This window comes from Oncorhynchus clarkii, chromosome 2 (assembly GCF_045791955.1).
Source record: "Oncorhynchus clarkii lewisi isolate Uvic-CL-2024 chromosome 2, UVic_Ocla_1.0, whole genome shotgun sequence".
Lineage (NCBI taxonomy): Eukaryota > Metazoa > Chordata > Actinopteri > Salmoniformes > Salmonidae > Oncorhynchus > Oncorhynchus clarkii.
The window spans coordinates 5,261,249-5,282,299 of record NC_092148.1 but is presented as its reverse complement, the minus strand read 5'-3'; the positions used below and the strand labels follow the sequence as shown (position 1 = coordinate 5,282,299).

Genomic DNA, 21,051 nt, shown 5'->3' with positions numbered 1-21,051 from the left:
AACCCTAGCTCCTAACCCTAGTTCTTAAACCTAACCCTATCTCCTAACCCTGGTTCTTAAACCTAACCCTAGCTCCTAACCCTTGTTCTTAAACCTAACCCTAGCTCCTAACCCTAGTTCTTAAACCTAACCCTAGCTCCTAACCCTGGTTCCTAAACCTAAACCTAACCCTAGCTCCTAACCCTAGTTCTTAAACCTAACCCTAGCTCCTAACCCTGGTTCTTAAACCTAACCCTAGCTCCTAACCCTAGTTCTTAAACCTAACCCTAGCTCCTAACCCTAGTTCTTAAACCTAACCCTAGCTCCTAACCCTGGTTCCTAAACCTAAACCTAACCCTAGCTCCTAACCCTAAACCTAACCCTAGTTCCTAAACCTAACCCTAGCTCCTAACTCTAAACCTAACCCTAGCTCCTAACTCTAAACCTAACCCTAGCTCCTAACCCTAAACCTTAGTTCCTAAACCTAACCCTAGCTCCTAACCCTAAACCTAACCCTAGCTCCTAACTCTAAACCTAGCTCCTAACCCTAAACCTAGCTCCTAACTCTAAACCTAGTACCTAAACCTAACCCTAGCTCCTAACCCTAAACCTAACCCTAGCTCCTAACTCTAACCCTAGCTCCTAACCCTAAACCTTAGTTCCTAAACCTAGTTCCTAAACCTAACCCTAGCTCCTAACCCTAAACCTAACCCTAGCTCCTAACTCTAAACCTAGCTCCTAACCCTAAACCTAACCCTAGCTCCTAACCCTAAACCTAACCCTAGCTCCTAACCCTTAACGTAACTTTAATCCTAACCCTAACCCCATAGAAATAGCATTTGACCTCATGGGGACCAACAAAATGTCCCCAGTTGGTCATAATACTTTTTTGTGTGACTTCTGGTCCCCACAAGAATAGTGAAACACATCCACACACACACACAGTACTCTACCTCGTCATCACTGTGTCGTATGATTGGCAGGTAGAAAAACTGGCTGCCGTGCTCCTTGGGCAGGATAGAGTTAACCCCGGCAGCGTTGGGTCCCGTTAACTGTTGAGTCACTGTCAGGTCATCTGCTGTAGAGGTGACAGAGACACACAGAGTCTGAGGTTAGAGGTGACAGAGACACACAGAGTCTGATGTTAGAGGTGACAGAGACACACAGAGTCTGATGTTAGAGGTGACAGAGACACACAGTCTGTTGTAGAGGTGACAGAGACACACAGAGTCTGATGTTAGAGGTGACAGAGACACACAGAGTCTGATGTTAGAGGTGACAGAGACACACAGAGTCTGATGTTAGAGGTGACAGAGACACACAGTGTCTGATGTTAGAGGTGACAGAGACACACAGAGTTTGATGTTAGAGGTGACAGAGACACACAGAGTCTGATGTTAGAGGTGACAGAGACACACAGTGTCTGATGTTAGAGGTGACAGAGACACACAGAGTCTGATGTTAGAGGTGACAGAGACACACAGAGTCTGCTGTAGAGGTGACAGAGACACACAGAGTCTGATGTTAGAGGTGACAGAGACACACAGTCTGTTGTAGAGGTGACAGAGACACACAGAGTCTGATGTTAGAGGTGACAGAGACACACAGAGTCTGATGTTAGAGGTGAAAGAGACACACAGAGTCTGATGTTAGAGGTGACAGAGACACACAGAGTCTGATGTTAGAGGTGACAGAGACACACAGTGTCTGATGTTAGAGGTGACAGAGACACACAGAGTCTGATGTTAGAGGTGACAGAGACACACAGAGTCTGAGGTTAGAGGTGACAGAGACACACAGTGTCTGATGTTAGAGGTGACAGAGACACACAGAGTCTGATGTTAGAGGTGACAGAGACACACAGTCTGTTGTAGAGGTGACAGAGACACACAGAGTCTGATGTTAGAGGTGACAGAGACACACAGTCTGATGTTAGAGGTGACAGAGACACACAGTGTCTGATGTTAGAGGTGACAGAGACACACAGAGTCTGATGTAGAGATGACAGAGACACACAGAGTCTGATGTTAGAGGTGACAGAGACACACAGAGTCTGATGTTAGAGGTGACAGAGACACACAGTGTCTGATGTTAGAGGTGACAGAGACACACAGAGTCTGATGTTAGAGGTGACAGAGACACACAGAGTCTGCTGTAGAGGTGACAGAGACACACAGAGTCTGATGTTAGAGGTGACAGAGACACACAGAGTCTGATGTTAGAGGTGACAGAGACACACAGAGTCTGATGTTAGAGGTGACAGAGACACACAGTCTGATGTTAGAGGTGACAGAGACACACAGTGTCTGATGTTAGAGGTGACAGAGACACACAGAGTCTGATGTAGAGGTGACAGAGACACACAGCGTCTGATGTTAGAGGTGACAGAGACACACAGAGTCTGATGTAGAGGTGACAGAGACACACAGTCTGTTGTAGAGGTGACAGAGACACACAGAGTCTGATGTTAGAGGTGACAGAGACACACAGAGTCTGATGTAGAGGTGACAGAGACACACAGAGTCTGATGTAGAGGTGACAGAGACACACAGAGTCTGTTGTAGAGGTGACAGAGACACACAGAGTCTGATGTTAGAGGTGACAGAGACACACAGAGTCTGATGTAGAGGTGACAGAGACACACAGTCTGTTGTAGAGGTGACAGAGACACACAGTCTGTTGTAGAGGTGACAGAGACACACAGAGTCTGATGTAGAGGTGACAGAGACACACAGAGTCTGTTGTAGAGGTGACAGAGACACACAGAGTCTGATGTTAGAGGTGACAGAGACACACAGAGTCTGATGTTAGAGGTGATAGAGACACACAGAGTCTGAGGTTAGAGGTGACAGAGACACAGAGTGTCTGATGTTAGAGGTGACAGAGACACACAGAGTCTGATGTAGAGGTGACAGAGACACACAGAGTCTGATGTTAGAGGTGACAGAGACACACAGAGTCTGATGTAGAGGTGACAGAGACACACAGTCTGTTGTAGAGGTGACAGAGACACACAGAGTCTGATGTTAGAGGTGACAGAGACACACAGAGTCTGATGTAGAGGTGACAGAGACACACAGAGTCTGATGTAGAGGTGACAGAGACACACAGAGTCTGTTGTAGAGGTGACAGAGACACACAGAGTCTGATGTTAGAGGTGACAGAGACACACAGAGTCTGATGTAGAGGTGACAGAGACACACAGTCTGTTGTAGAGGTGACAGAGACACACAGAGTCTGTTGTAGAGGTGACAGAGACACACAGAGTCTGATGTAGAGGTGACAGAGACACACAGAGTCTGTTGTAGAGGTGACAGAGACACACAGAGTCTGATGTTAGAGGTGACAGAGACACACAGAGTCTGATGTTAGAGGTGATAGAGACACACAGAGTCTGAGGTTAGAGGTGACAGAGACACACAGAGTCTGAGGTTAGAGGTGACAGAGACACACAGAGTCTGTTGTAGAGGTGACAGAGACACACAGAGTCTGATGTTAGAGGTGACAGAGACACAGAGTCTGAGGTTAGAGGTGACAGAGACACACAGAGTCTGATGTTAGAGGTGACAGAGACACACAGAGTCTGTTGTAGAGGTGACAGAGACACACAGAGTCTGTTGTAGAGGTGACAGAGACACACAGAGTCTGATGTTAGAGGTGACAGAGACACACAGAGTCTGATGTAGAGGTGACAGAGACACACAGAGTCTGTTGTAGAGGTGACAGAGACACACAGAGTCTGATGTTAGAGGTGACAGAGACACACAGAGTCTGATGTTAGAGGTGACAGAGACACACAGAGTCTGAGGTTAGAGGTGACAGAGACACACAGAGTCTGAGGTTAGAGGTGACAGAGACACACAGAGTCTGATGTTAGAGGTGACAGAGACACACAGAGTCTGAGGTTAGAGGTGACAGAGACACACAGAGTCTGAGGTTAGAGGTGACAGAGACACACAGAGTCTGAGGTTAGAGGTGACAGAGACACACAGAGTCTGATGTAGAGGTGACAGAGACACACAGAGTCTGATGTGTCACTATGAAGGTGATTCCAGGCCGTTACCATTCAAGTCCAGGAAGAGGACTGGGAAGTGAGCTTCCATCCCAGCAGAGGGGGCCCTGCAACAGTCAAACAGTAGAACACAGGCTCAGAAGCAGTTACAAACAGCACCACAGAGAGACAAACTCTAAGCTTGTGGAATGTCTAAAAGCAGACATACATTCAATGATTATTTCATTGTGTATGTTAAATAATGACCCTCAGACTTACCAGTGGGCAGGGGCACCAGGTATGCCACTGCCAGGCGCGGGCACCAGTACAGCGTTCCTTTCCTCGGTCAGCCCTACCCACTGTTCCACCAGCCTGGCCTCCCTCTCCATGTCCTCTTCTGACTTCTCTAGAGAGAGAGAGACAGAGAGAGAGACAGAGAGAGAGAGACAGAGGGAGAGAGAGACAGAGAGACAGAGAAAGACAGAGAGAGAGACAGAGAGAGAGAGACAGAGGGAGAGAGAGACAGCGAGAGAGAGAGAGAGAGAGACAGAGACAGAGCGACAGAGACAGAGAGAGAGCGACAGAGACAGACAGAGAGCGAGAGACAGAGACAGTGAGACAGCGAGAGAGAGAGACAGAGAGAGAGAGAGAGAGAGAGAGAGAGAGAAAGAGAGAGACAGAGACAGAGAGAGCGACAGAGAGAGAGACAGACAGAGAGAGACAGAGACAGAGAGAGAGACAGAGAGAAGGAGTGTGAGGATGAGGTGTGTAACAGAAACCAAGTCCCAAAAGGGAAAAACCTGCCCACTAAGAATGCTGAATGAAGACAGGACTGATACAGAGTGGAGCTGTAGAGTCCAGAATACTGAATAAACTGAATGAAGACAGGACTGGTACAGAGTGGAGCTGTAGAGTCCAGAATACTGAATAAACTGAATGAAGACAGGACTGGTACAGAGTGGAGCTGTAGAGTCCAGAATACTGAATGAAGACAGGACTGATACAGAATGGAGCTGTAGAGTCCAGAATACTGAATAAACTGAATGAAGACAGGACTGGTACAGAGTGGAGCTGTAGAGTCCAGAATACTGAATAAACTGAATGAAGACAGGACTGGTACAGAGTGGAGCTGTAGAGTCCAGAATACTGAATAAACTGAATGAAGACAGGACTGGTACAGAGTGGAGCTGTAGAGTCCAGAATACTGAATAAACTGAATGAAGACAGGACTGGTACAGAGTGGAGCTGTAGAGTCCAGAATACTGAATAAACTGAATGAAGACAGGACTGGTACAGAGTGGAGCTGTAGAGTCCAGAATACTGAATAAACTGAATGAAGACAGGACTGGTACAGAGTGGAGCTGTAGAGTCCAGAATACTGAATAAACTGAATGAAGACAGGACTGGTACAGAGTGGAGCTGTAGAGTCCAGAATACTGAATAAACTGAATGAAGACAGGACTGATACAGAGTGGAGCTGTAGAGTCCAGAATACTGAATAAACTGAATGAAGACAGAACTGGTACAGAGTGGAGCTGTAGAGTCCAGAATACTGAATAAACTGAATGAAGACAGGACTGGTACAGAGTGGAGCTGTAGAGTCCAGAATACTGAATAAACTGAATGAAGACAGGACTGGTACAGAGTGGAGCTGTAGAGTCCAGAATACTGAATAAACTGAATGAAGACAGGACTGGTACAGAGTGGAGCTGTAGAGTCCAGAATACTGAATAAACTGAATGAAGACAGGACTGGTACAGAGTGGAGCTGTAGAGTCCAGAATACTGAATAAACTGAATGAAGACAGGACTGATACAGAGTGGAGCTGTAGAGTCCAGAATACTGAATAAACTGAATGAAGACAGAACTGGTACAGAGTGGAGCTGTAGAGTCCAGAATACTGAATAAACTGAATGAAGACAGGACTGATACAGAGTGGAGCTGTAGAGTCCAGAATACTGAATAAACTGAATGAAGACAGGACTGGTACAGAGTGGAGCTGTAGAGTCCAGAATACTGAATAAACTGAATGAAGACAGGACTGGTACAGAGTGGAGCTGTAGAGTCCAGAATACTGAATAAACTGAATGAAGACAGGACTGATACAGAGTGGAGCTGTAGAGTCCAGAATACTGAATAAACTGAATGAAGACAGGACTGGTACAGAGTGGAGCTGTAGAGTCCAGACCTGGGACTCACCCTGTTTGTTGATGATCTTGTTGATCTGCTCGTCCAGATACTCTCGTCGTTTGATGAGGGCCTCAGACCAGCGGTCCCTCACACAGTTCAGGTCCTCCTCCTGCAGGCCAACAGAAGACAGCATCAGTGTCAGCAGGACTCTGTCCAGTATCAGAAACAAAACAGGACGTTGAACGGCAGACTCCTACTTCCTTACCCCAGTAGACCCCACATTACCTCCGTGAGGAGCCACAGTGTGAGGCCCTAGGGGCCAAGTCAAAACTTAATCCTCTTTCTCAAAGTCTATTGAAAAAAAGTCCCAAACTCTATGAGGAAATGGAATGGCTCCCAGGCTCAGAGCCTTTAATGTACTGTTGGCTGATTAAAACGTCACCATGATCTAACCACCCACCCAGCACCATAACAACCACACACATGCACACTCCACCCCCATTCCTGAGCTCAACTCCCCTGTCATGCTAAATGAGTCATGCATGGAAGCAGCCATGCGTTGGTTATGTGACTGAGTGTGGTGCAACAAGTCTCCTGTCATGGCACTGTGGAGAGGTAGGACGGAGGGACAGACAGACAGACACCAGGGCACTGTGGAGTGGTGGGACGGAGGGACAGACAGACAGACACCAGGGCACTGTGGAGTGGTGGGACGGAGGGACAGACAGACAGACACCAGGGCACTGTGGAGTGGTAGGACAGACAGACAGACACCAGGGCACTGTGGAGTGGTAGGACAGAGGGACAGACAGACACCAGGGCACTGTGGAGTGGTATGACAGAGGGACAGACAGACAGACAGACACCAGGGCACTGTGGAGTGGTAGGACAGAGGGACAGACAGACACCAGGGCACTGTGGAGTGGTAGGACAGAGGGACAGACAGACACCAGGGCACTGTGGAGTGGTAGGACAGAGGGACAGACTGGAACACAGACAGACAGACACCAGGGCACTGTGGAGAGGGAGGACGGAGGGACAGACAGACACCAGGGCACTGTGGAGAGGGAGGATGGAGGGACAGACAGACACCAGGGCACTGTGGAGTGGTAGGACAGAGGGACAGACTGGAACACAGACAGACACCAGGGCACTGTGGAGAGGGAGGACAGCGGGACAGACAGACAGACACCAGGGCACTGTGGAGTGGTAGGACAGAGGGACAGACTGGAACACAGACAGACACCAGGGCACTGTGGAGTGGTAGGACAGAGGGACAGACAGACACCAGGGCACTGTGGAGTGGTAGGACAGAGGGACAGACTGGAACACAGACAGACAGACACCAGGGCACTGTGGAGAGGGAGGACGGCGGGACAGACAGACACCAGGGCACTGTGGAGAGGGAGGATGGAGGGACAGACAGACACCAGGGCACTGTGGAGTGGTAGGACAGAGGGACAGACTGGAACACAGACAGACACCAGGGCACTGTGGAGAGGGAGGACAGCGGGACAGACAGACAGACACCAGGGCACTGTGGAGTGGTAGGACAGAGGGACAGACTGGAACACAGACAGACACCAGGGCACTGTGGAGAGGGAGGACAGCGGGACAGACAGACAGACACCAGGGCACTGTGGAGAGGGAGGAAAGGGGTGCTGCCTTAAAAAGATTCTCTGATCCATGTCTTTGTTTGGGTGACATTATTTAGTTGGACCAGCGCCACCCGGGTCCAAAATTGTGCTTGGAGGCAAGAGTTCTCCTCCAAAAGTGCACAACATTATCCAATCATGTTCCACTCTGTGAGGCCGGACCTAGAACCAGAAGTTTGTCCTGACCACTAGACCTGACTCGGGAAAACTACCCCCTACTCCTCTAGTCTCCTGTCTCCTACCCCTCTAGTCTCCTGTCTCCTACCCCCAACTCCTCTAGCCTCCTGTCTCCTACCCCCTACTCCTGTAGCCTCCTGTCTCCTACCCCTCTAGTCTCCTGTCTCCTACCCCCTACTCCTCTAGCCTCCTGTCTCCTACCCCTCTAGCCTCCTGTCTCCTACCCTCTAGCCTCCTGTCTCCTAACCCTCTAGCCTCCTGTCTCCTACCCTCTAGCCTCCTGTCTCCTACCCCTCTAGTCTCCTGTCTCCTACCCCTCTAGCCTCCTGTCTCCTACCCCTCTAGCCTCCTGTCTCCTACCCCTTGAGTCTCCTGTCTCCTACTTCTCTAGTCTCCTGTCTCCTACTCCTCCAGCCTCCTGTTTCCTACCTCCTACTCCTCTAGTCTCCTGTCTCCTACCCCTCTAGTCTCCTGTCTCCTACCCTCTAGTCTCCTGTCTCCTACTCATCTAGTCTCCTGTCTCCTACCCCTCTAGTCTCCTGTCTCCTACCCCCTACTCCTCTAGCCTCCTGTCTCCTACCCCCTACTCCTCTAGTCTCCTGTCTCCTACCCCTCTAGTCTCCTGTCTCCTACCCCCTACTCCTCTAGCCTCCTGTCTCCTACCCCTCTAGCCTCCTGTCTCCTACCCTCTAGCCTCCTGTCTCCTAACCCTCTAGCCTCCTGTCTCCTACCCTCTAGCCTCCTGTCTCCTACCCCTCTAGCCTCCTGTCTCCTACCCCTCTAGCTTCCTGTCTCCTACCCCTCGAGTCTCCTGTCTCCTACTTCTCTAGTCTCCTGTCTCCTACTCCTCCAGCCTCCTGTTTCCTACCTCCTACTCCTCTAGTCTCCTGTCTCCTACCCCTCTAGTCTCCTGTCTCCTACCCTCTAGTCTCCTGTCTCCAACTCCTCTAGTCTCCTGTCTCCTACCCCTCTAGTCTCCTGTCTCCTACCCCCTACTCCTCTAGCCTCCTGTCTCCTGTCTCCTACCCCCTACTCCTCTAGCCTCCTGTCTCCTACCCCTCTAGTCTCCTGTCTCCTACCCCTCTAGTCTCCTGTCTCCTACTCCTCTAGCCTCCTGTCTCCTACCCCTCTAGTCTCCTGTCTCCTACCCCCTACTCCTCTAGCCTCCTGTCTCTTACCCCTCTAGCCTCCTGTCTCCTACCCTCTAGCCTCCTGTCTCCTAACCCTCTAGCCTCCTGTCTCCTACCCTCTAGCCTCCTGTCTCCTACCCCTCTAGCCTCCTGTCTCCTACCCCTCTAGCCTCCTGTCTCCTACCCCTCTAGCTTCCTGTCTCCTACCCCTCGAGTCTCCTGTCTCCTACTTCTCTAGTCTCCTGTCTCCTACTCCTCCAGCCTCCTGTTTCCTACCTCCTACTCCTCTAGTCTTCTGTCTCCTACCCCCATACCCCTCTAGTCTCCGGTCTCCTACCCCTCTAGTCTCCTGTCTCCTACCCCCTCGAGTCTCCTGTCTCCTACTCCTCCAGCCTCCTGTCTCCTACCCCTCTAGTCTCCTGTCTCTTACCCCTCTAGTCTCCTGTCTCCTACCCCTCTAGTCTCCTGTCTCCTACCCCTCGAGTCTCCTGTCTCCTACCCCTTGAGTCTCCTGTCTCCTACTCCTCTAGTCTCCTGTCTCCTACTCCTCCAGCCTCCTGTTTCCTACCTCCTACTCCTCCAGCCTCCTGTTTCCTACCTCCTACTCCTCCAGCCTCCTGTTTCCTACCTCCTACCCCTCTAGTCTCCTGTCTCCTACCCCCTACTCCTGTAGCCTCCTGGCTCCTACCCCTCGAGTCTCCTGTCTCCTACTCCTCTAGTCTCCTGCCTCCTACTCCTCTAGTCTCCTGTCTCCTACTCCTCTAGTCTCCTGTCTCCTACTCCTCCAGCCTCCTACCCCCTACTCCTCTAGTTTCCTGTTTCCTACCCCCTACTCCTCTAGTTTCCTGTTTCCTACCCCCTACTCCTCTAGTCTCCTGTCTCCTACTCCTCTAGTCTCCTGTCTCCTACCCCCTACTCCTCTAGCCTCCTACCCCTACCCCTCTAGTCTCCTGTCTCCTACTCCTCTAGTTTCCTGTTTCCTACCCCCTACCCCTCTAGTCTCCTGTTTCCTACTCCTCTAGTCTCCTGTCTCCTACCCCTCTAGTCTCCTGTCTCCTACTCCTCTAGTCTCCTGTCTCCTACTCCTCTAGTCTCCTGTCTCCTACCCCTCTAGTCTCCTGTCTCCTACCCCTCTAGTCTCCTGTCTCCTACTCCTCTAGTCTCCTACTCCTCTAGTCTCCTGTCTCCTACTCCTCTAGTCTCCTGTCTCCTACCCCTCTAGTCTCCTGTCTCCTACCCCTCTAGTCTCCTGTCTCCTACTCCTCTAGTCTCCTGTCTCCTACTCCTCTAGTCTCCTACTCCTCTAGTCTCCTGTCTCCTACTCCTCTAGTTTCCTGTTTCCTACCCCCTACCCCTCTAGTCTCCTGTCTCCTACTCCTCTAGTCTCCTGTCTCCTACTCCTCTAGTCTCCTGTCTCCTACTCCTCTAGTCTCCTGTCTCCTAACCCTCTAGTCTCCTGTTTTCTACCCCTCTAGTCTCCTGTCTCCTACTCCTCTAGTCTCCTGTCTCCTACTCCTCTAGTCTCCTGTCTCCTACTCCTCTAGTCTCCTGCCTCCTACTCCTCTAGTTTCCTGTTTCCTACCCCCTACCCCTCTAGTCTCCTGTTTCCCACCCCTCTAGTCTCCTGTCTCCTACTCCTCTAGTCTCCTGTCTCCTACTCCTCTAGCCTCCTGTCTCCTACTCCTCTAGTCTCCTGTCTCCTACTTCTCTAGTCTCCTGCCTCCTACTCCTCTAGTCTCCTGCCTCCTACTCCTCTAGTCTCCTGCCTCCTACTCCTCTAGCCTCCTGTCTCCTACCCCTCTAGTCTCCTGTCTCCTACTCCTCTAGTCTCCTGTCTCCTACTCCTCTAGTCTCCTGTCTCCTACTCCTCTAGTCTCCTGTCTCCTACTCCTCTAGTCTCCTGTCTCCTACTCCTCTAGTCTCCTGTCTCCTACCCCTCTAGTCTCCTGTCTCCTACTCCTCTAGTATCCTGCCTCCTACTCCTCTAGTCTCCTGTCTCCTGTCTCCTACTCCTCTAGTCTCCTGTCTCCTACCCCTCTAGTCTCCTGTCTCCTACTCCTCTAGTCTCCTGTCTCCTACCCCTCTAGTCTCCTGTCTCCTACTCCTCTAGTCTCCTGTCTCCTACTCCTCTAGTCTCCTGTCTCCTACTCCTCTAGTTTCCTGTTTCCTACTCCTCTAGTCTCCTGTCTCCTACTCCTCTAGTCTCCTGTCTCCTACCCCTCTAGTCTCCTGTCTCCTACTCCTCTAGTCTCCTGTCTCCTACCCCTCTAGTCTCCTGTCTCCTACTCCTCTAGCCTCCTGTCTCCTACTCCTCTAGTCTCCTGCCTCCTACTCCTCTAGTCTCCTGCCTCCTACTCCTCTAGTCTCCTGTCTCCTACTCCTCTAGTCTCCTGCCTCCTACTCCTCTAGTCTCCTGTCTCCTACTCCTCTAGTCTCCTGCCTCCTACTCCTCTAGCCTCCTACCTCCTACTCCTCCAGCCTCATGTTTCCTACCTCCTACTCCTCTAGTCTCCTGTCTCCTGTTTCCCCTGCCCACCCTTCTTAGTGGAACCCACTGTCTCCTACTCCTCTAGTCTCCTGTCTCCTACTCCTCTAGTCTCCTGTCTCCTACTCCTCTAGTCTCCTGTCTCCTACCCCTCTAGTCTCCTGTCTCCTACCCCTCTAGTCTCCTGTCTCCTACTCCTCTAGTCTCCTGTCTCCTACTCCTCTAGTCTCCTGTCTCCTACTCCTCTAGTCTCCTGTCTCCTACCCCTCTAGTCTCCTGTCTCCTACTCCTCTAGTCTCCTGTCTCCTACTCCTCTAGTCTCCTGTCTCCTACTCCTCTAGTCTCCTGTCTCCTACCCCTCTAGTCTCCTGTCTCCTACCCCTCTAGTCTCCTGTCTCCTACTCCTCTAGTCTCCTGTCTCCTACTCCTCTAGTCTCCTGTCTCCTACTCCTCTAGTCTCCTGTCTCCTACCCCTCTAGTCTCCTGTCTCCTACCCCCTACTCCTCTAGCCTCCTACCCTACCCCTCTAGTCTCCTGTCTCCTACTCCTCTAGTTTCCTGTTTCCTACCCCCTACCCCTCTAGTCTCCTGTCTCCTACTCCTCTAGTCTCCTGTCTCCTACCCCTCTAGTCTCCTGTCTCCTACTCCTCTAGTCTCCTGTCTCCTACTCCTCTAGTCTCCTGTCTCCTACCCCTCTAGTCTCCTGTCTCCTACCCCTCTAGTCTCCTGTCTCCTACTCCTCTAGTCTCCTGTCTCCTACTCCTCTAGTCTCCTGTCTCCTACTCCTCTAGTCTCCTGTCTCCTACCCCTCTAGTCTCCTGTTTTCTACCCCTCTAGTCTCCTGTCTCCTACTCCTCTAGTCTCCTGTCTCCTACTCCTCTAGTCTCCTGTCTCCTACTCCTCTAGTCTCCTGCCTCCTACTCCTCTAGTTTCCTGTTTCCTACCCCCTACCCCTCTAGTCTCCTGTTTCCCACCCCTCTAGTCTCCTGTCTCCTACTCCTCTAGTCTCCTGTCTCCTACTCCTCTAGCCTCCTGTCTCCTACTCCTCTAGTCTCCTGTCTCCTACTTCTCTAGTCTCCTGCCTCCTACTCCTCTAGTCTCCTGCCTCCTACTCCTCTAGTCTCCTGCCTCCTACTCCTCTAGCCTCCTGTCTCCTACCCCTCTAGTCTCCTGTCTCCTACTCCTCTAGTCTCCTGTCTCCTACTCCTCTAGTCTCCTGTCTCCTACTCCTCTAGTCTCCTGTCTCCTACTCCTCTAGTCTCCTGTCTCCTACTCCTCTAGTCTCCTGTCTCCTACCCCTCTAGTCTCCTGTCTCCTACTCCTCTAGTATCCTGCCTCCTACTCCTCTAGTCTCCTGTCTCCTGTCTCCTACTCCTCTAGTCTCCTGTCTCCTACCCCTCTAGTCTCCTGTCTCCTACTCCTCTAGTCTCCTGTCTCCTACCCCTCTAGTCTCCTGTCTCCTACTCCTCTAGTCTCCTGTCTCCTACTCCTCTAGTCTCCTGTCTCCTACTCCTCTAGTTTCCTGTTTCCTACTCCTCTAGTCTCCTGTCTCCTACTCCTCTAGTCTCCTGTCTCCTACCCCTCTAGTCTCCTGTCTCCTACTCCTCTAGTCTCCTGTCTCCTACCCCTCTAGTCTCCTGTCTCCTACTCCTCTAGCCTCCTGTCTCCTACTCCTCTAGTCTCCTGCCTCCTACTCCTCTAGTCTCCTGCCTCCTACTCCTCTAGTCTCCTGTCTCCTACTCCTCTAGTCTCCTGCCTCCTACTCCTCTAGCCTCCTACCTCCTACTCCTCCAGCCTCATGTTTCCTACCTCCTACTCCTCTAGTCTCCTGTCTCCTGTTTCCCCTGCCCACCCTTCTTAGTGGAACCCACTGTCTCCTACTCCTCTAGTCTCCTGTCTCCTACTCCTCTAGTCTCCTGTCTCCTACTCCTCTAGTCTCCTGTCTCCTACCCCTCTAGTCTCCTGTCTCCTACTCCTCTAGTCTCCTGTCTCCTACTCCTCTAGTCTCCTGTCTCCTACTCCTCTAGTCTCCTGTCTCCTACTCCTCTAGTCTCCTGTCTCCTACCCCTCTAGTCTCCTGTCTCCTACTCCTCTAGTCTCCTGTCTCCTACTCCTCTAGTCTCCTGTCTCCTACTCCTCTAGTCTCCTGTCTCCTACCCCTCTAGTCTCCTGTCTCCTACCCCTCTAGTCTCCTGTCTCCTACTCCTCTAGTCTCCTGTCTCCTACTCCTCTAGTCTCCTGTCTCCTACTCCTCTAGTCTCCTGTCTCCTACCCCTCTAGTCTCCTGTCTCCTACCCCCTACTCCTCTAGCCTCCTACCCCTACCCCTCTAGTCTCCTGTCTCCTACTCCTCTAGTTTCCTGTTTCCTACCCCCTACCCCTCTAGTCTCCTGTCTCCTACTCCTCTAGTCTCCTGTCTCCTACCCCTCTAGTCTCCTGTCTCCTACTCCTCTAGTCTCCTGTCTCCTACTCCTCTAGTCTCCTGTCTCCTACCCCTCTAGTCTCCTGTCTCCTACCCCTCTAGTCTCCTGTCTCCTACTCCTCTAGTCTCCTGTCTCCTACTCCTCTAGTCTCCTGTCTCCTACTCCTCTAGTCTCCTGTCTCCTACCCCTCTAGTCTCCTGTCTCCTACCCCTCTAGTCTCCTGTCTCCTACTCCTCTAGTCTCCTGTCTCCTACTCCTCTAGTCTCCTACTCCTCTAGTCTCCTGTCTCCTACTCCTCTAGTTTCCTGTTTCCTACCCCCTACCCCTCTAGTCTCCTGTCTCCTACTCCTCTAGTCTCCTGTCTCCTACTCCTCTAGTCTCCTGTCTCCTACTCCTCTAGTCTCCTGTCTCCTACCCCTCTAGTCTCCTGTTTTCTACCCCTCTAGTCTCCTGTCTCCTACTCCTCTAGTCTCCTGTCTCCTACTCCTCTAGTCTCCTGTCTCCTACTCCTCTAGTCTCCTGCCTCCTACTCCTCTAGTTTCCTGTTTCCTACCCCCTACCCCTCTAGTCTCCTGTTTCCCACCCCTCTAGTCTCCTGTCTCCTACTCCTCTAGTCTCCTGTCTCCTACTCCTCTAGCCTCCTGTCTCCTACTCCTCTAGTCTCCTGTCTCCTACTTCTCTAGTCTCCTGCCTCCTACTCCTCTAGTCTCCTGCCTCCTACTCCTCTAGTCTCCTGCCTCCTACTCCTCTAGCCTCCTGTCTCCTACCCCTCTAGTCTCCTGTCTCCTACTCCTCTAGTCTCCTGTCTCCTACTCCTCTAGTCTCCTGTCTCCTACTCCTCTAGTCTCCTGTCTCCTACTCCTCTAGTCTCCTGTCTCCTACTCCTATAGTCTCCTGTCTCCTACCCCTCTAGTCTCCTGTCTCCTACTCCTCTAGTATCCTGCCTCCTACTCCTCTAGTCTCCTGTCTCCTACTCCTCTAGTCTCCTGTCTCCTACCCCTCTAGTCTCCTGTCTCCTACTCCTCTAGTCTCCTGTCTCCTACCCCTCTAGTCTCCTGTCTCCTACTCCTCTAGTCTCCTGTCTCCTACTCCTCTAGTCTCCTGTCTCCTACTCCTCTAGTTTCCTGTTTCCTACTCCTCTAGTCTCCTGTCTCCTACCCCTCTAGTCTCCTGTCTCCTACCCCTCTAGTCTCCTGTCTCCTACTCCTCTAGTCTCCTGTCTCCTACTCCTCTAGTCTCCTGTCTCCTACTCCTCTAGTCTCCTGTCTCCTACCCCTCTAGTCTCCTGTCTCCTACCCCTCTAGTCTCCTGTCTCCTACTCCTCTAGTCTCCTGTCTCCTACTCCTCTAGTCTCCTACTCCTCTAGTCTCCTGTCTCCTACTCCTCTAGTTTCCTGTTTCCTACCCCCTACCCCTCTAGTCTCCTGTCTCCTACTCCTCTAGTCTCCTGTCTCCTACTCCTCTAGTCTCCTGTCTCCTACTCCTCTAGTCTCCTGTCTCCTACCCCTCTAGTCTCCTGTTTTCTACCCCTCTAGTCTCCTGTCTCCTACTCCTCTAGTCTCCTGTCTCCTACTCCTCTAGTCTCCTGTCTCCTACTCCTCTAGTCTCCTGCCTCCTACTCCTCTAGTTTCCTGTTTCCTACCCCCTACCCCTCTAGTCTCCTGTTTCCCACCCCTCTAGTCTCCTGTCTCCTACTCCTCTAGTCTCCTGTCTCCTACTCCTCTAGCCTCCTGTCTCCTACTCCTCTAGTCTCCTGTCTCCTACTTCTCTAGTCTCCTGCCTCCTACTCCTCTAGTCTCCTGCCTCCTACTCCTCTAGTCTCCTGCCTCCTACTCCTCTAGCCTCCTGTCTCCTACCCCTCTAGTCTCCTGTCTCCTACTCCTCTAGTCTCCTGTCTCCTACTCCTCTAGTCTCCTGTCTCCTACTCCTCTAGTCTCCTGTCTCCTACTCCTCTAGTCTCCTGTCTCCTACTCCTATAGTCTCCTGTCTCCTACCCCTCTAGTCTCCTGTCTCCTACTCCTCTAGTATCCTGCCTCCTACTCCTCTAGTCTCCTGTCTCCTACTCCTCTAGTCTCCTGTCTCCTACCCCTCTAGTCTCCTGTCTCCTACTCCTCTAGTCTCCTGTCTCCTACCCCTCTAGTCTCCTGTCTCCTACTCCTCTAGTCTCCTGTCTCCTACTCCTCTAGTCTCCTGTCTCCTACTCCTCTAGTTTCCTGTTTCCTACTCCTCTAGTCTCCTGTCTCCTACTCCTCTAGTCTCCTGTCTCCTACCCCTCTAGTCTCCTGTCTCCTACTCCTCTAGTCTCCTGTCTCCTACCCCTCTAGTCTCCTGTCTCCTACTCCTCTAGCCTCCTGTCTCCTACTCCTCTAGTCTCCTGCCTCCTACTCCTCTAGTCTCCTGCCTCCTACTCCTCTAGTCTCCTGTCTCCTACTCCTCTAGTCTCCTGCCTCCTACTCCTCTAGTCTCCTGTCTCCTACTCCTCTAGTCTCCTGCCTCCTACTCCTCTAGCCTCCTACCTCCTACTCCTCCAGCCTCATGTTTCCTACCTCCTACTCCTCTAGTCTCCTGTCTCCTGTTTCCCCTGCCCACCCTTCTTAGTGGAACCCACTGTCTCCTACTCCTCTAGTCTCCTGTCTCCTACTCCTCTAGTCTCCTGTCTCCTACTCCTCTAGTCTCCTGTCTCCTACCCCTCTAGTCTCCTGTCTCCTACCCCTCTAGTCTCCTGTCTCCTACTCCTCTAGTCTCCTGTCTCCTACTCCTCTAGTCTCCTGTCTCCTACTCCTCTAGTCTCCTGTCTCCTACCCCTCTAGTCTCCTGTCTCCTACTCCTCTAGTCTCCTGTCTCCTACTCCTCTAGTCTCCTGTCTCCTACTCCTCTAGTCTCCTGTCTCCTACCCCTCTAGTCTCCTGTCTCCTACCCCTCTAGTCTCCTGTCTCCTACTCCTCTAGTCTCCTGTCTCCTACTCCTCTAGTCTCCTGTCTCCTACTCCTCTAGTCTCCTGTCTCCTACCCCTCTAGTCTCCTGTCTCCTACTCCTCTAGTCTCCTGTCTCCTACTCCTCTAGTCTCCTGTCTCCTACTCCTCTAGTCTCCTGTCTCCTACTCCTCTAGTCTCCTGTCTCCTACTCCTCTAGTCTCCTGTCTCCTACCCCTCTAGTCTCCTGTCTCCTACTCCTCTAGTCTCCTGTCTCCTACTCCTCTAGCCTCCTGTCTCCTACTCCTCTAGTCTCCTGTCTCCTACTTCTCTAGTCTCCTGCCTCCTACTCCTCTAGTCTCCTGCCTCCTACTCCTCTAGCCTCCTGTCTCCTACCCCTCTAGTCTCCTGTCTCCTACTCCTCTAGTCTCCTGTCTCCTACTCCTCTAGTCTCCTGTCTCCTACTCCTCTAGTCTCCTGTCTCCTACTCCTCTAGTCTCCTGTCTCCTACTCCTCTAGTCTCCTGTCTCCTACCCCTCTAGTCTCCTGTCTCCTACTCCTCTAGTCTCCTGCCTCCTACTCCTCTAGTCTCCTGTCTCCTACTCCTCTAGTCTCCTGTCTCCTACTCCTCTAGTCTCCTGTCTCCTACTCCTCTAGTCTCCTGTCTCCTACCCCTCTAGTCTCCTGTCTCCTACTCCTCTAGTCTCCTGTCTCCTACTCCTCTAGCCTCCTGTCTCCTACTCCTCTAGTCTCCTGTCTCCTACTCCTCTAGTCTCCTGTCTCCTACTCCTCTAGTCTCCTGTCTCCTACCCCTCTAGTCTCCTGTCTCCTACTCCTCTAGTCTCCTGCCTCCTACTCCTCTAGTCTCCTGTCTCCTACTCCTCTAGTCTCCTGTCTCCTACCCCTCTAGTCTCCTGTCTCCTACTCCTCTAGTCTCCTGTCTCCTACCCCTCTAGTCTCCTGTCTCCTACTCCTCTAGTCTCCTGTCTCCTACCCCTCTAGTCTCCTGTCTCCTACTCCTCTAGTCTCCTGTCTCCTACTCCTCTAGTCTCCTGTCTCCTACTCCTCTAGTTTCCTGTTTCCTACCCCCTACCCCTCTAGTCTCCTGTCTCCTACTCCTCTAGTCTCCTGTCTCCTACTCCTCTAGTCTCCTGTCTCCTACCCCTCTAGTCTCCTGTCTCCTACTCCTCTAGTCTCCTGTCTCCTACTCCTCTAGCCTCCTGTCTCCTACTCCTCTAGTCTCCTGTCTCCTACTTCTCTAGTCTCCTGCCTCCTACTCCTCTAGTCTCCTGCCTCCTACTCCTCTAGCCTCCTGTCTCCTACCCCTCTAGTCTCCTGTCTCCTACTCCTCTAGTCTCCTGTCTCCTACTCCTCTAGTCTCCTGTCTCCTACTCCTCTAGTCTCCTGTCTCCTACTCCTCTAGTCTCCTGTCTCCTACTCTTCTAGTCTCCTGTCTCCTACCCCTCTAGTCACCTGTCTCCTACCCCTCTAGTCTCCTGTCTCCTACTCCTCTAGTCTCCTGTCTCCTACTCCTCTAGTCTCCTACTCCTCTAGTCTCCTGTCTCCTACCCCTCTAGTCTCCTGTCTCCTACTCCTCTAGCCTCCTGTCTCCTACTCCTCTAGTCTCCTGCCTCCTACTCCTCTAGTCTCCTGCCTCCTACTCCTCTAGTCTCCTGTCTCCTACTCCTCTAGTCTCCTGCCTCCTACTCCTCTAGTCTCCTACCCCCTACTCCTCTAGTCTCCTGTTTCCCACCCCCTGCCCACCCTTCTTAGTGGAACCCACTGTCTGCTACTCCTCTAGCCTCCTACCTCCTACTCCTCCAGCCTCCTGTTTCCTACCTCCTACTCCTCTAGTCTCCTGTCTCCTGTTTCCGCTGCCCACCCTTCTTAGTGGAACCCACTGTCTCCTACTCCTCTAGTCTCCTGTTTCCCCTGCCCACCCTTCTTAGTGGAACCCACTTTCTGCTACTCCTCTAGTCTCCTGTCTCCTGTTTCCCACCCCTCTAGTCTCCTGTCTCCTACTCCTCTAGTCTCCTGTTTCCCCTGCCCACCCTTCTTAGTGGAACCCACTGTCTGCAAGCACATGAGCAGAAGCTGGTTTCCATCCATCGTGCCTCGTCATCATCGGCAGTAGTTAGGGTTGAACATTTCTGGGAAATCTAAAACAATTCCAAGGTTTTCCAGAAGTTATGTGAATATTTCTACCCTCGCTGTAGTAGGAGGCAGCACCATCCATGCAGCAGCAGCAGCAGCAGCAACAACAGCAGACTGAGGAGTTACAGTTTACCTGATAACTATCCATATCTCCATCCTCCTCCTCCCTCTGGCAGGACAGAATACAGCACAGTACAGTACACTCAGTCAGACAGGCAGACAGACAAGACAGGCAAACAGACAGACAGACAGGCAGACAGACAGACAAGACAGGCAAACAGACAGACAGGCAAACAGACAGACAGACAGACAGACAGAGAGGCAGACAGACAGACAGACAGACAAACAGACAGACAGACAGGAGTAGTAACCTACACACCTCTCCACTGTCTGCAAGTCTCTCTGGATAAGAGCGTCTGCTAAATGACCAAAATGTCAAACGTAAATCCACTACAACTCTGGGTCAGTGGCCTGGAGGTGTCACTGGCTGACCAATCACATCGTTCTATTTCCTCTGGGAAAGTGTGTAGCAGTGGACAACTCTGGGTCAGTGGCCTGGAGGTGTCACTGGCTGACCAATCACATCGTTCTATTTCCTCTGGGAAAGTGTGTAGCAGTGGAGGGTAGAAGGCTGCTTCCTGGTCCCTCTACGTTAAAATGACCTCCCAGATCGTCTGTATGTAGAATAACTGAGAAGCTCAGTTCTGTTGACTTTTTAAAAGAACATTGTGCTCCAAAATGAATGAACATAAAAAATGTTTAAACATGATTTAACTTTTATTTAACCAGGAAGGGCTCATTGAGATTTAAAATCTATTTTTCAAGAGCGTCCTGGCCAAGATAGGCAGCACCAAGTCATTACAAAAATGACAGACAAACAACATGAAAAACTACAAGTAATCTAGTAAAAACCATAGAATTCACAAGAGTATAACAAAATTAAAAACAGCAAATTCCTCCAAAAAGTACGATCTTTGTCCCCGTGTGCAGTTGAAAACTGTAGTCTGGATGTTTTTATGGCGGTTTTGGAGCAGTGGCTTCTTCCTTGCTGAGCGGCCTTTCAGGTTATGTCGATATAGGACTCGTTTTACTGTGGATATAGATACTGTTGTACCTGTTTCCTACAGCATCTTCACAAGGTCCTTTGCTGTTGTTCTGGTATTGGTTTGCACTTTTTGCACCAAAGTACGTTAATCTCTAGAAGACAGAACACGTCTCCTTCCTGAGCGGTATGATGCTACGTGGTCCCATGGTGTTTCTACTTGCATACTGTTGTTTGTACAGACGAACGTGGTACCTTCAGGCATTTGGAAATTGCTCCCAAGGATGAACCAGACTTGTGGAGGTCTTTTCTGAGGTCTTGGCTGATTTCTTTAGATTTTTCCATGATGTCAAGCAAAGAGGCACTGAGTTTGAATGTAGGTCTTGAAATACATCCACAGGTACACCTCCAATTGACTCAAATGATGTCAATTAGCCTATCAGAAGCTTCTAAAGCCATGACTACATTTTTTCCTAGCTGTTTAAAGGCACAGTCAACTTAGTGTATGTAAACTTCTGACCCACTGGAATTGTGATACAGTGAATTATAAATGAATTATAAGTCTGTAAACAATTGTTGGAAAAATTACTTGTGTCATGCACAAAGTAGATGTCCTAACCGACTTGCCAAAACTATAGTTTGTTAACAAGAACTTTGTGGAGTGGTTGAAAATTGAGTTTTAATGACTCCAACCTAAGTGTATGTAAACTTCCAACCTCAACTGTACATAGATTCTATTCACGCCTCGTTTTGCTTGAAGAGGAAAAGTGAATGTGGAATGTTCTAGCCTCTTCAACGTTCGCCTCGGCAGAAATATTTGTTTTATGTTACATATTTTGGGGGGCGTTGTCACGTTCTGACCCTAGTTATTGTGTTAATTGTTTGTTTTAGTTGGTCAGGACGTGAGTTGGGTGGCCATTCTATGTTTTGTGTGTCTAGGTTGTTTTTCTGTGTTCGGCCTAGTATGGTTCTCAAT

General features: G+C 51.0%; 1 protein-coding gene across 1 annotated transcript in view; it reads right to left on the bottom strand.

The window, feature by feature from the left end:
• Positions 1-21,051, bottom strand: part of LOC139419538 (kinesin-like protein KIF13A) — a 176,412-nt gene that overhangs the window by 13,841 nt on the left and 141,520 nt on the right. Inside the window, exons 27-31 of the mRNA XM_071169505.1 lie at positions 19,167-19,202; positions 6,170-6,269; positions 4,250-4,376; positions 4,043-4,098; positions 933-1,057 (exon numbers count right to left, since the gene is read on the bottom strand). Coding sequence (XP_071025606.1) covers positions 933-1,057; positions 4,043-4,098; positions 4,250-4,376; positions 6,170-6,269; positions 19,167-19,202 — 444 coding nt within the window. The remainder of the gene's footprint in view (positions 1-932; positions 1,058-4,042; positions 4,099-4,249; positions 4,377-6,169; positions 6,270-19,166; positions 19,203-21,051) is intronic.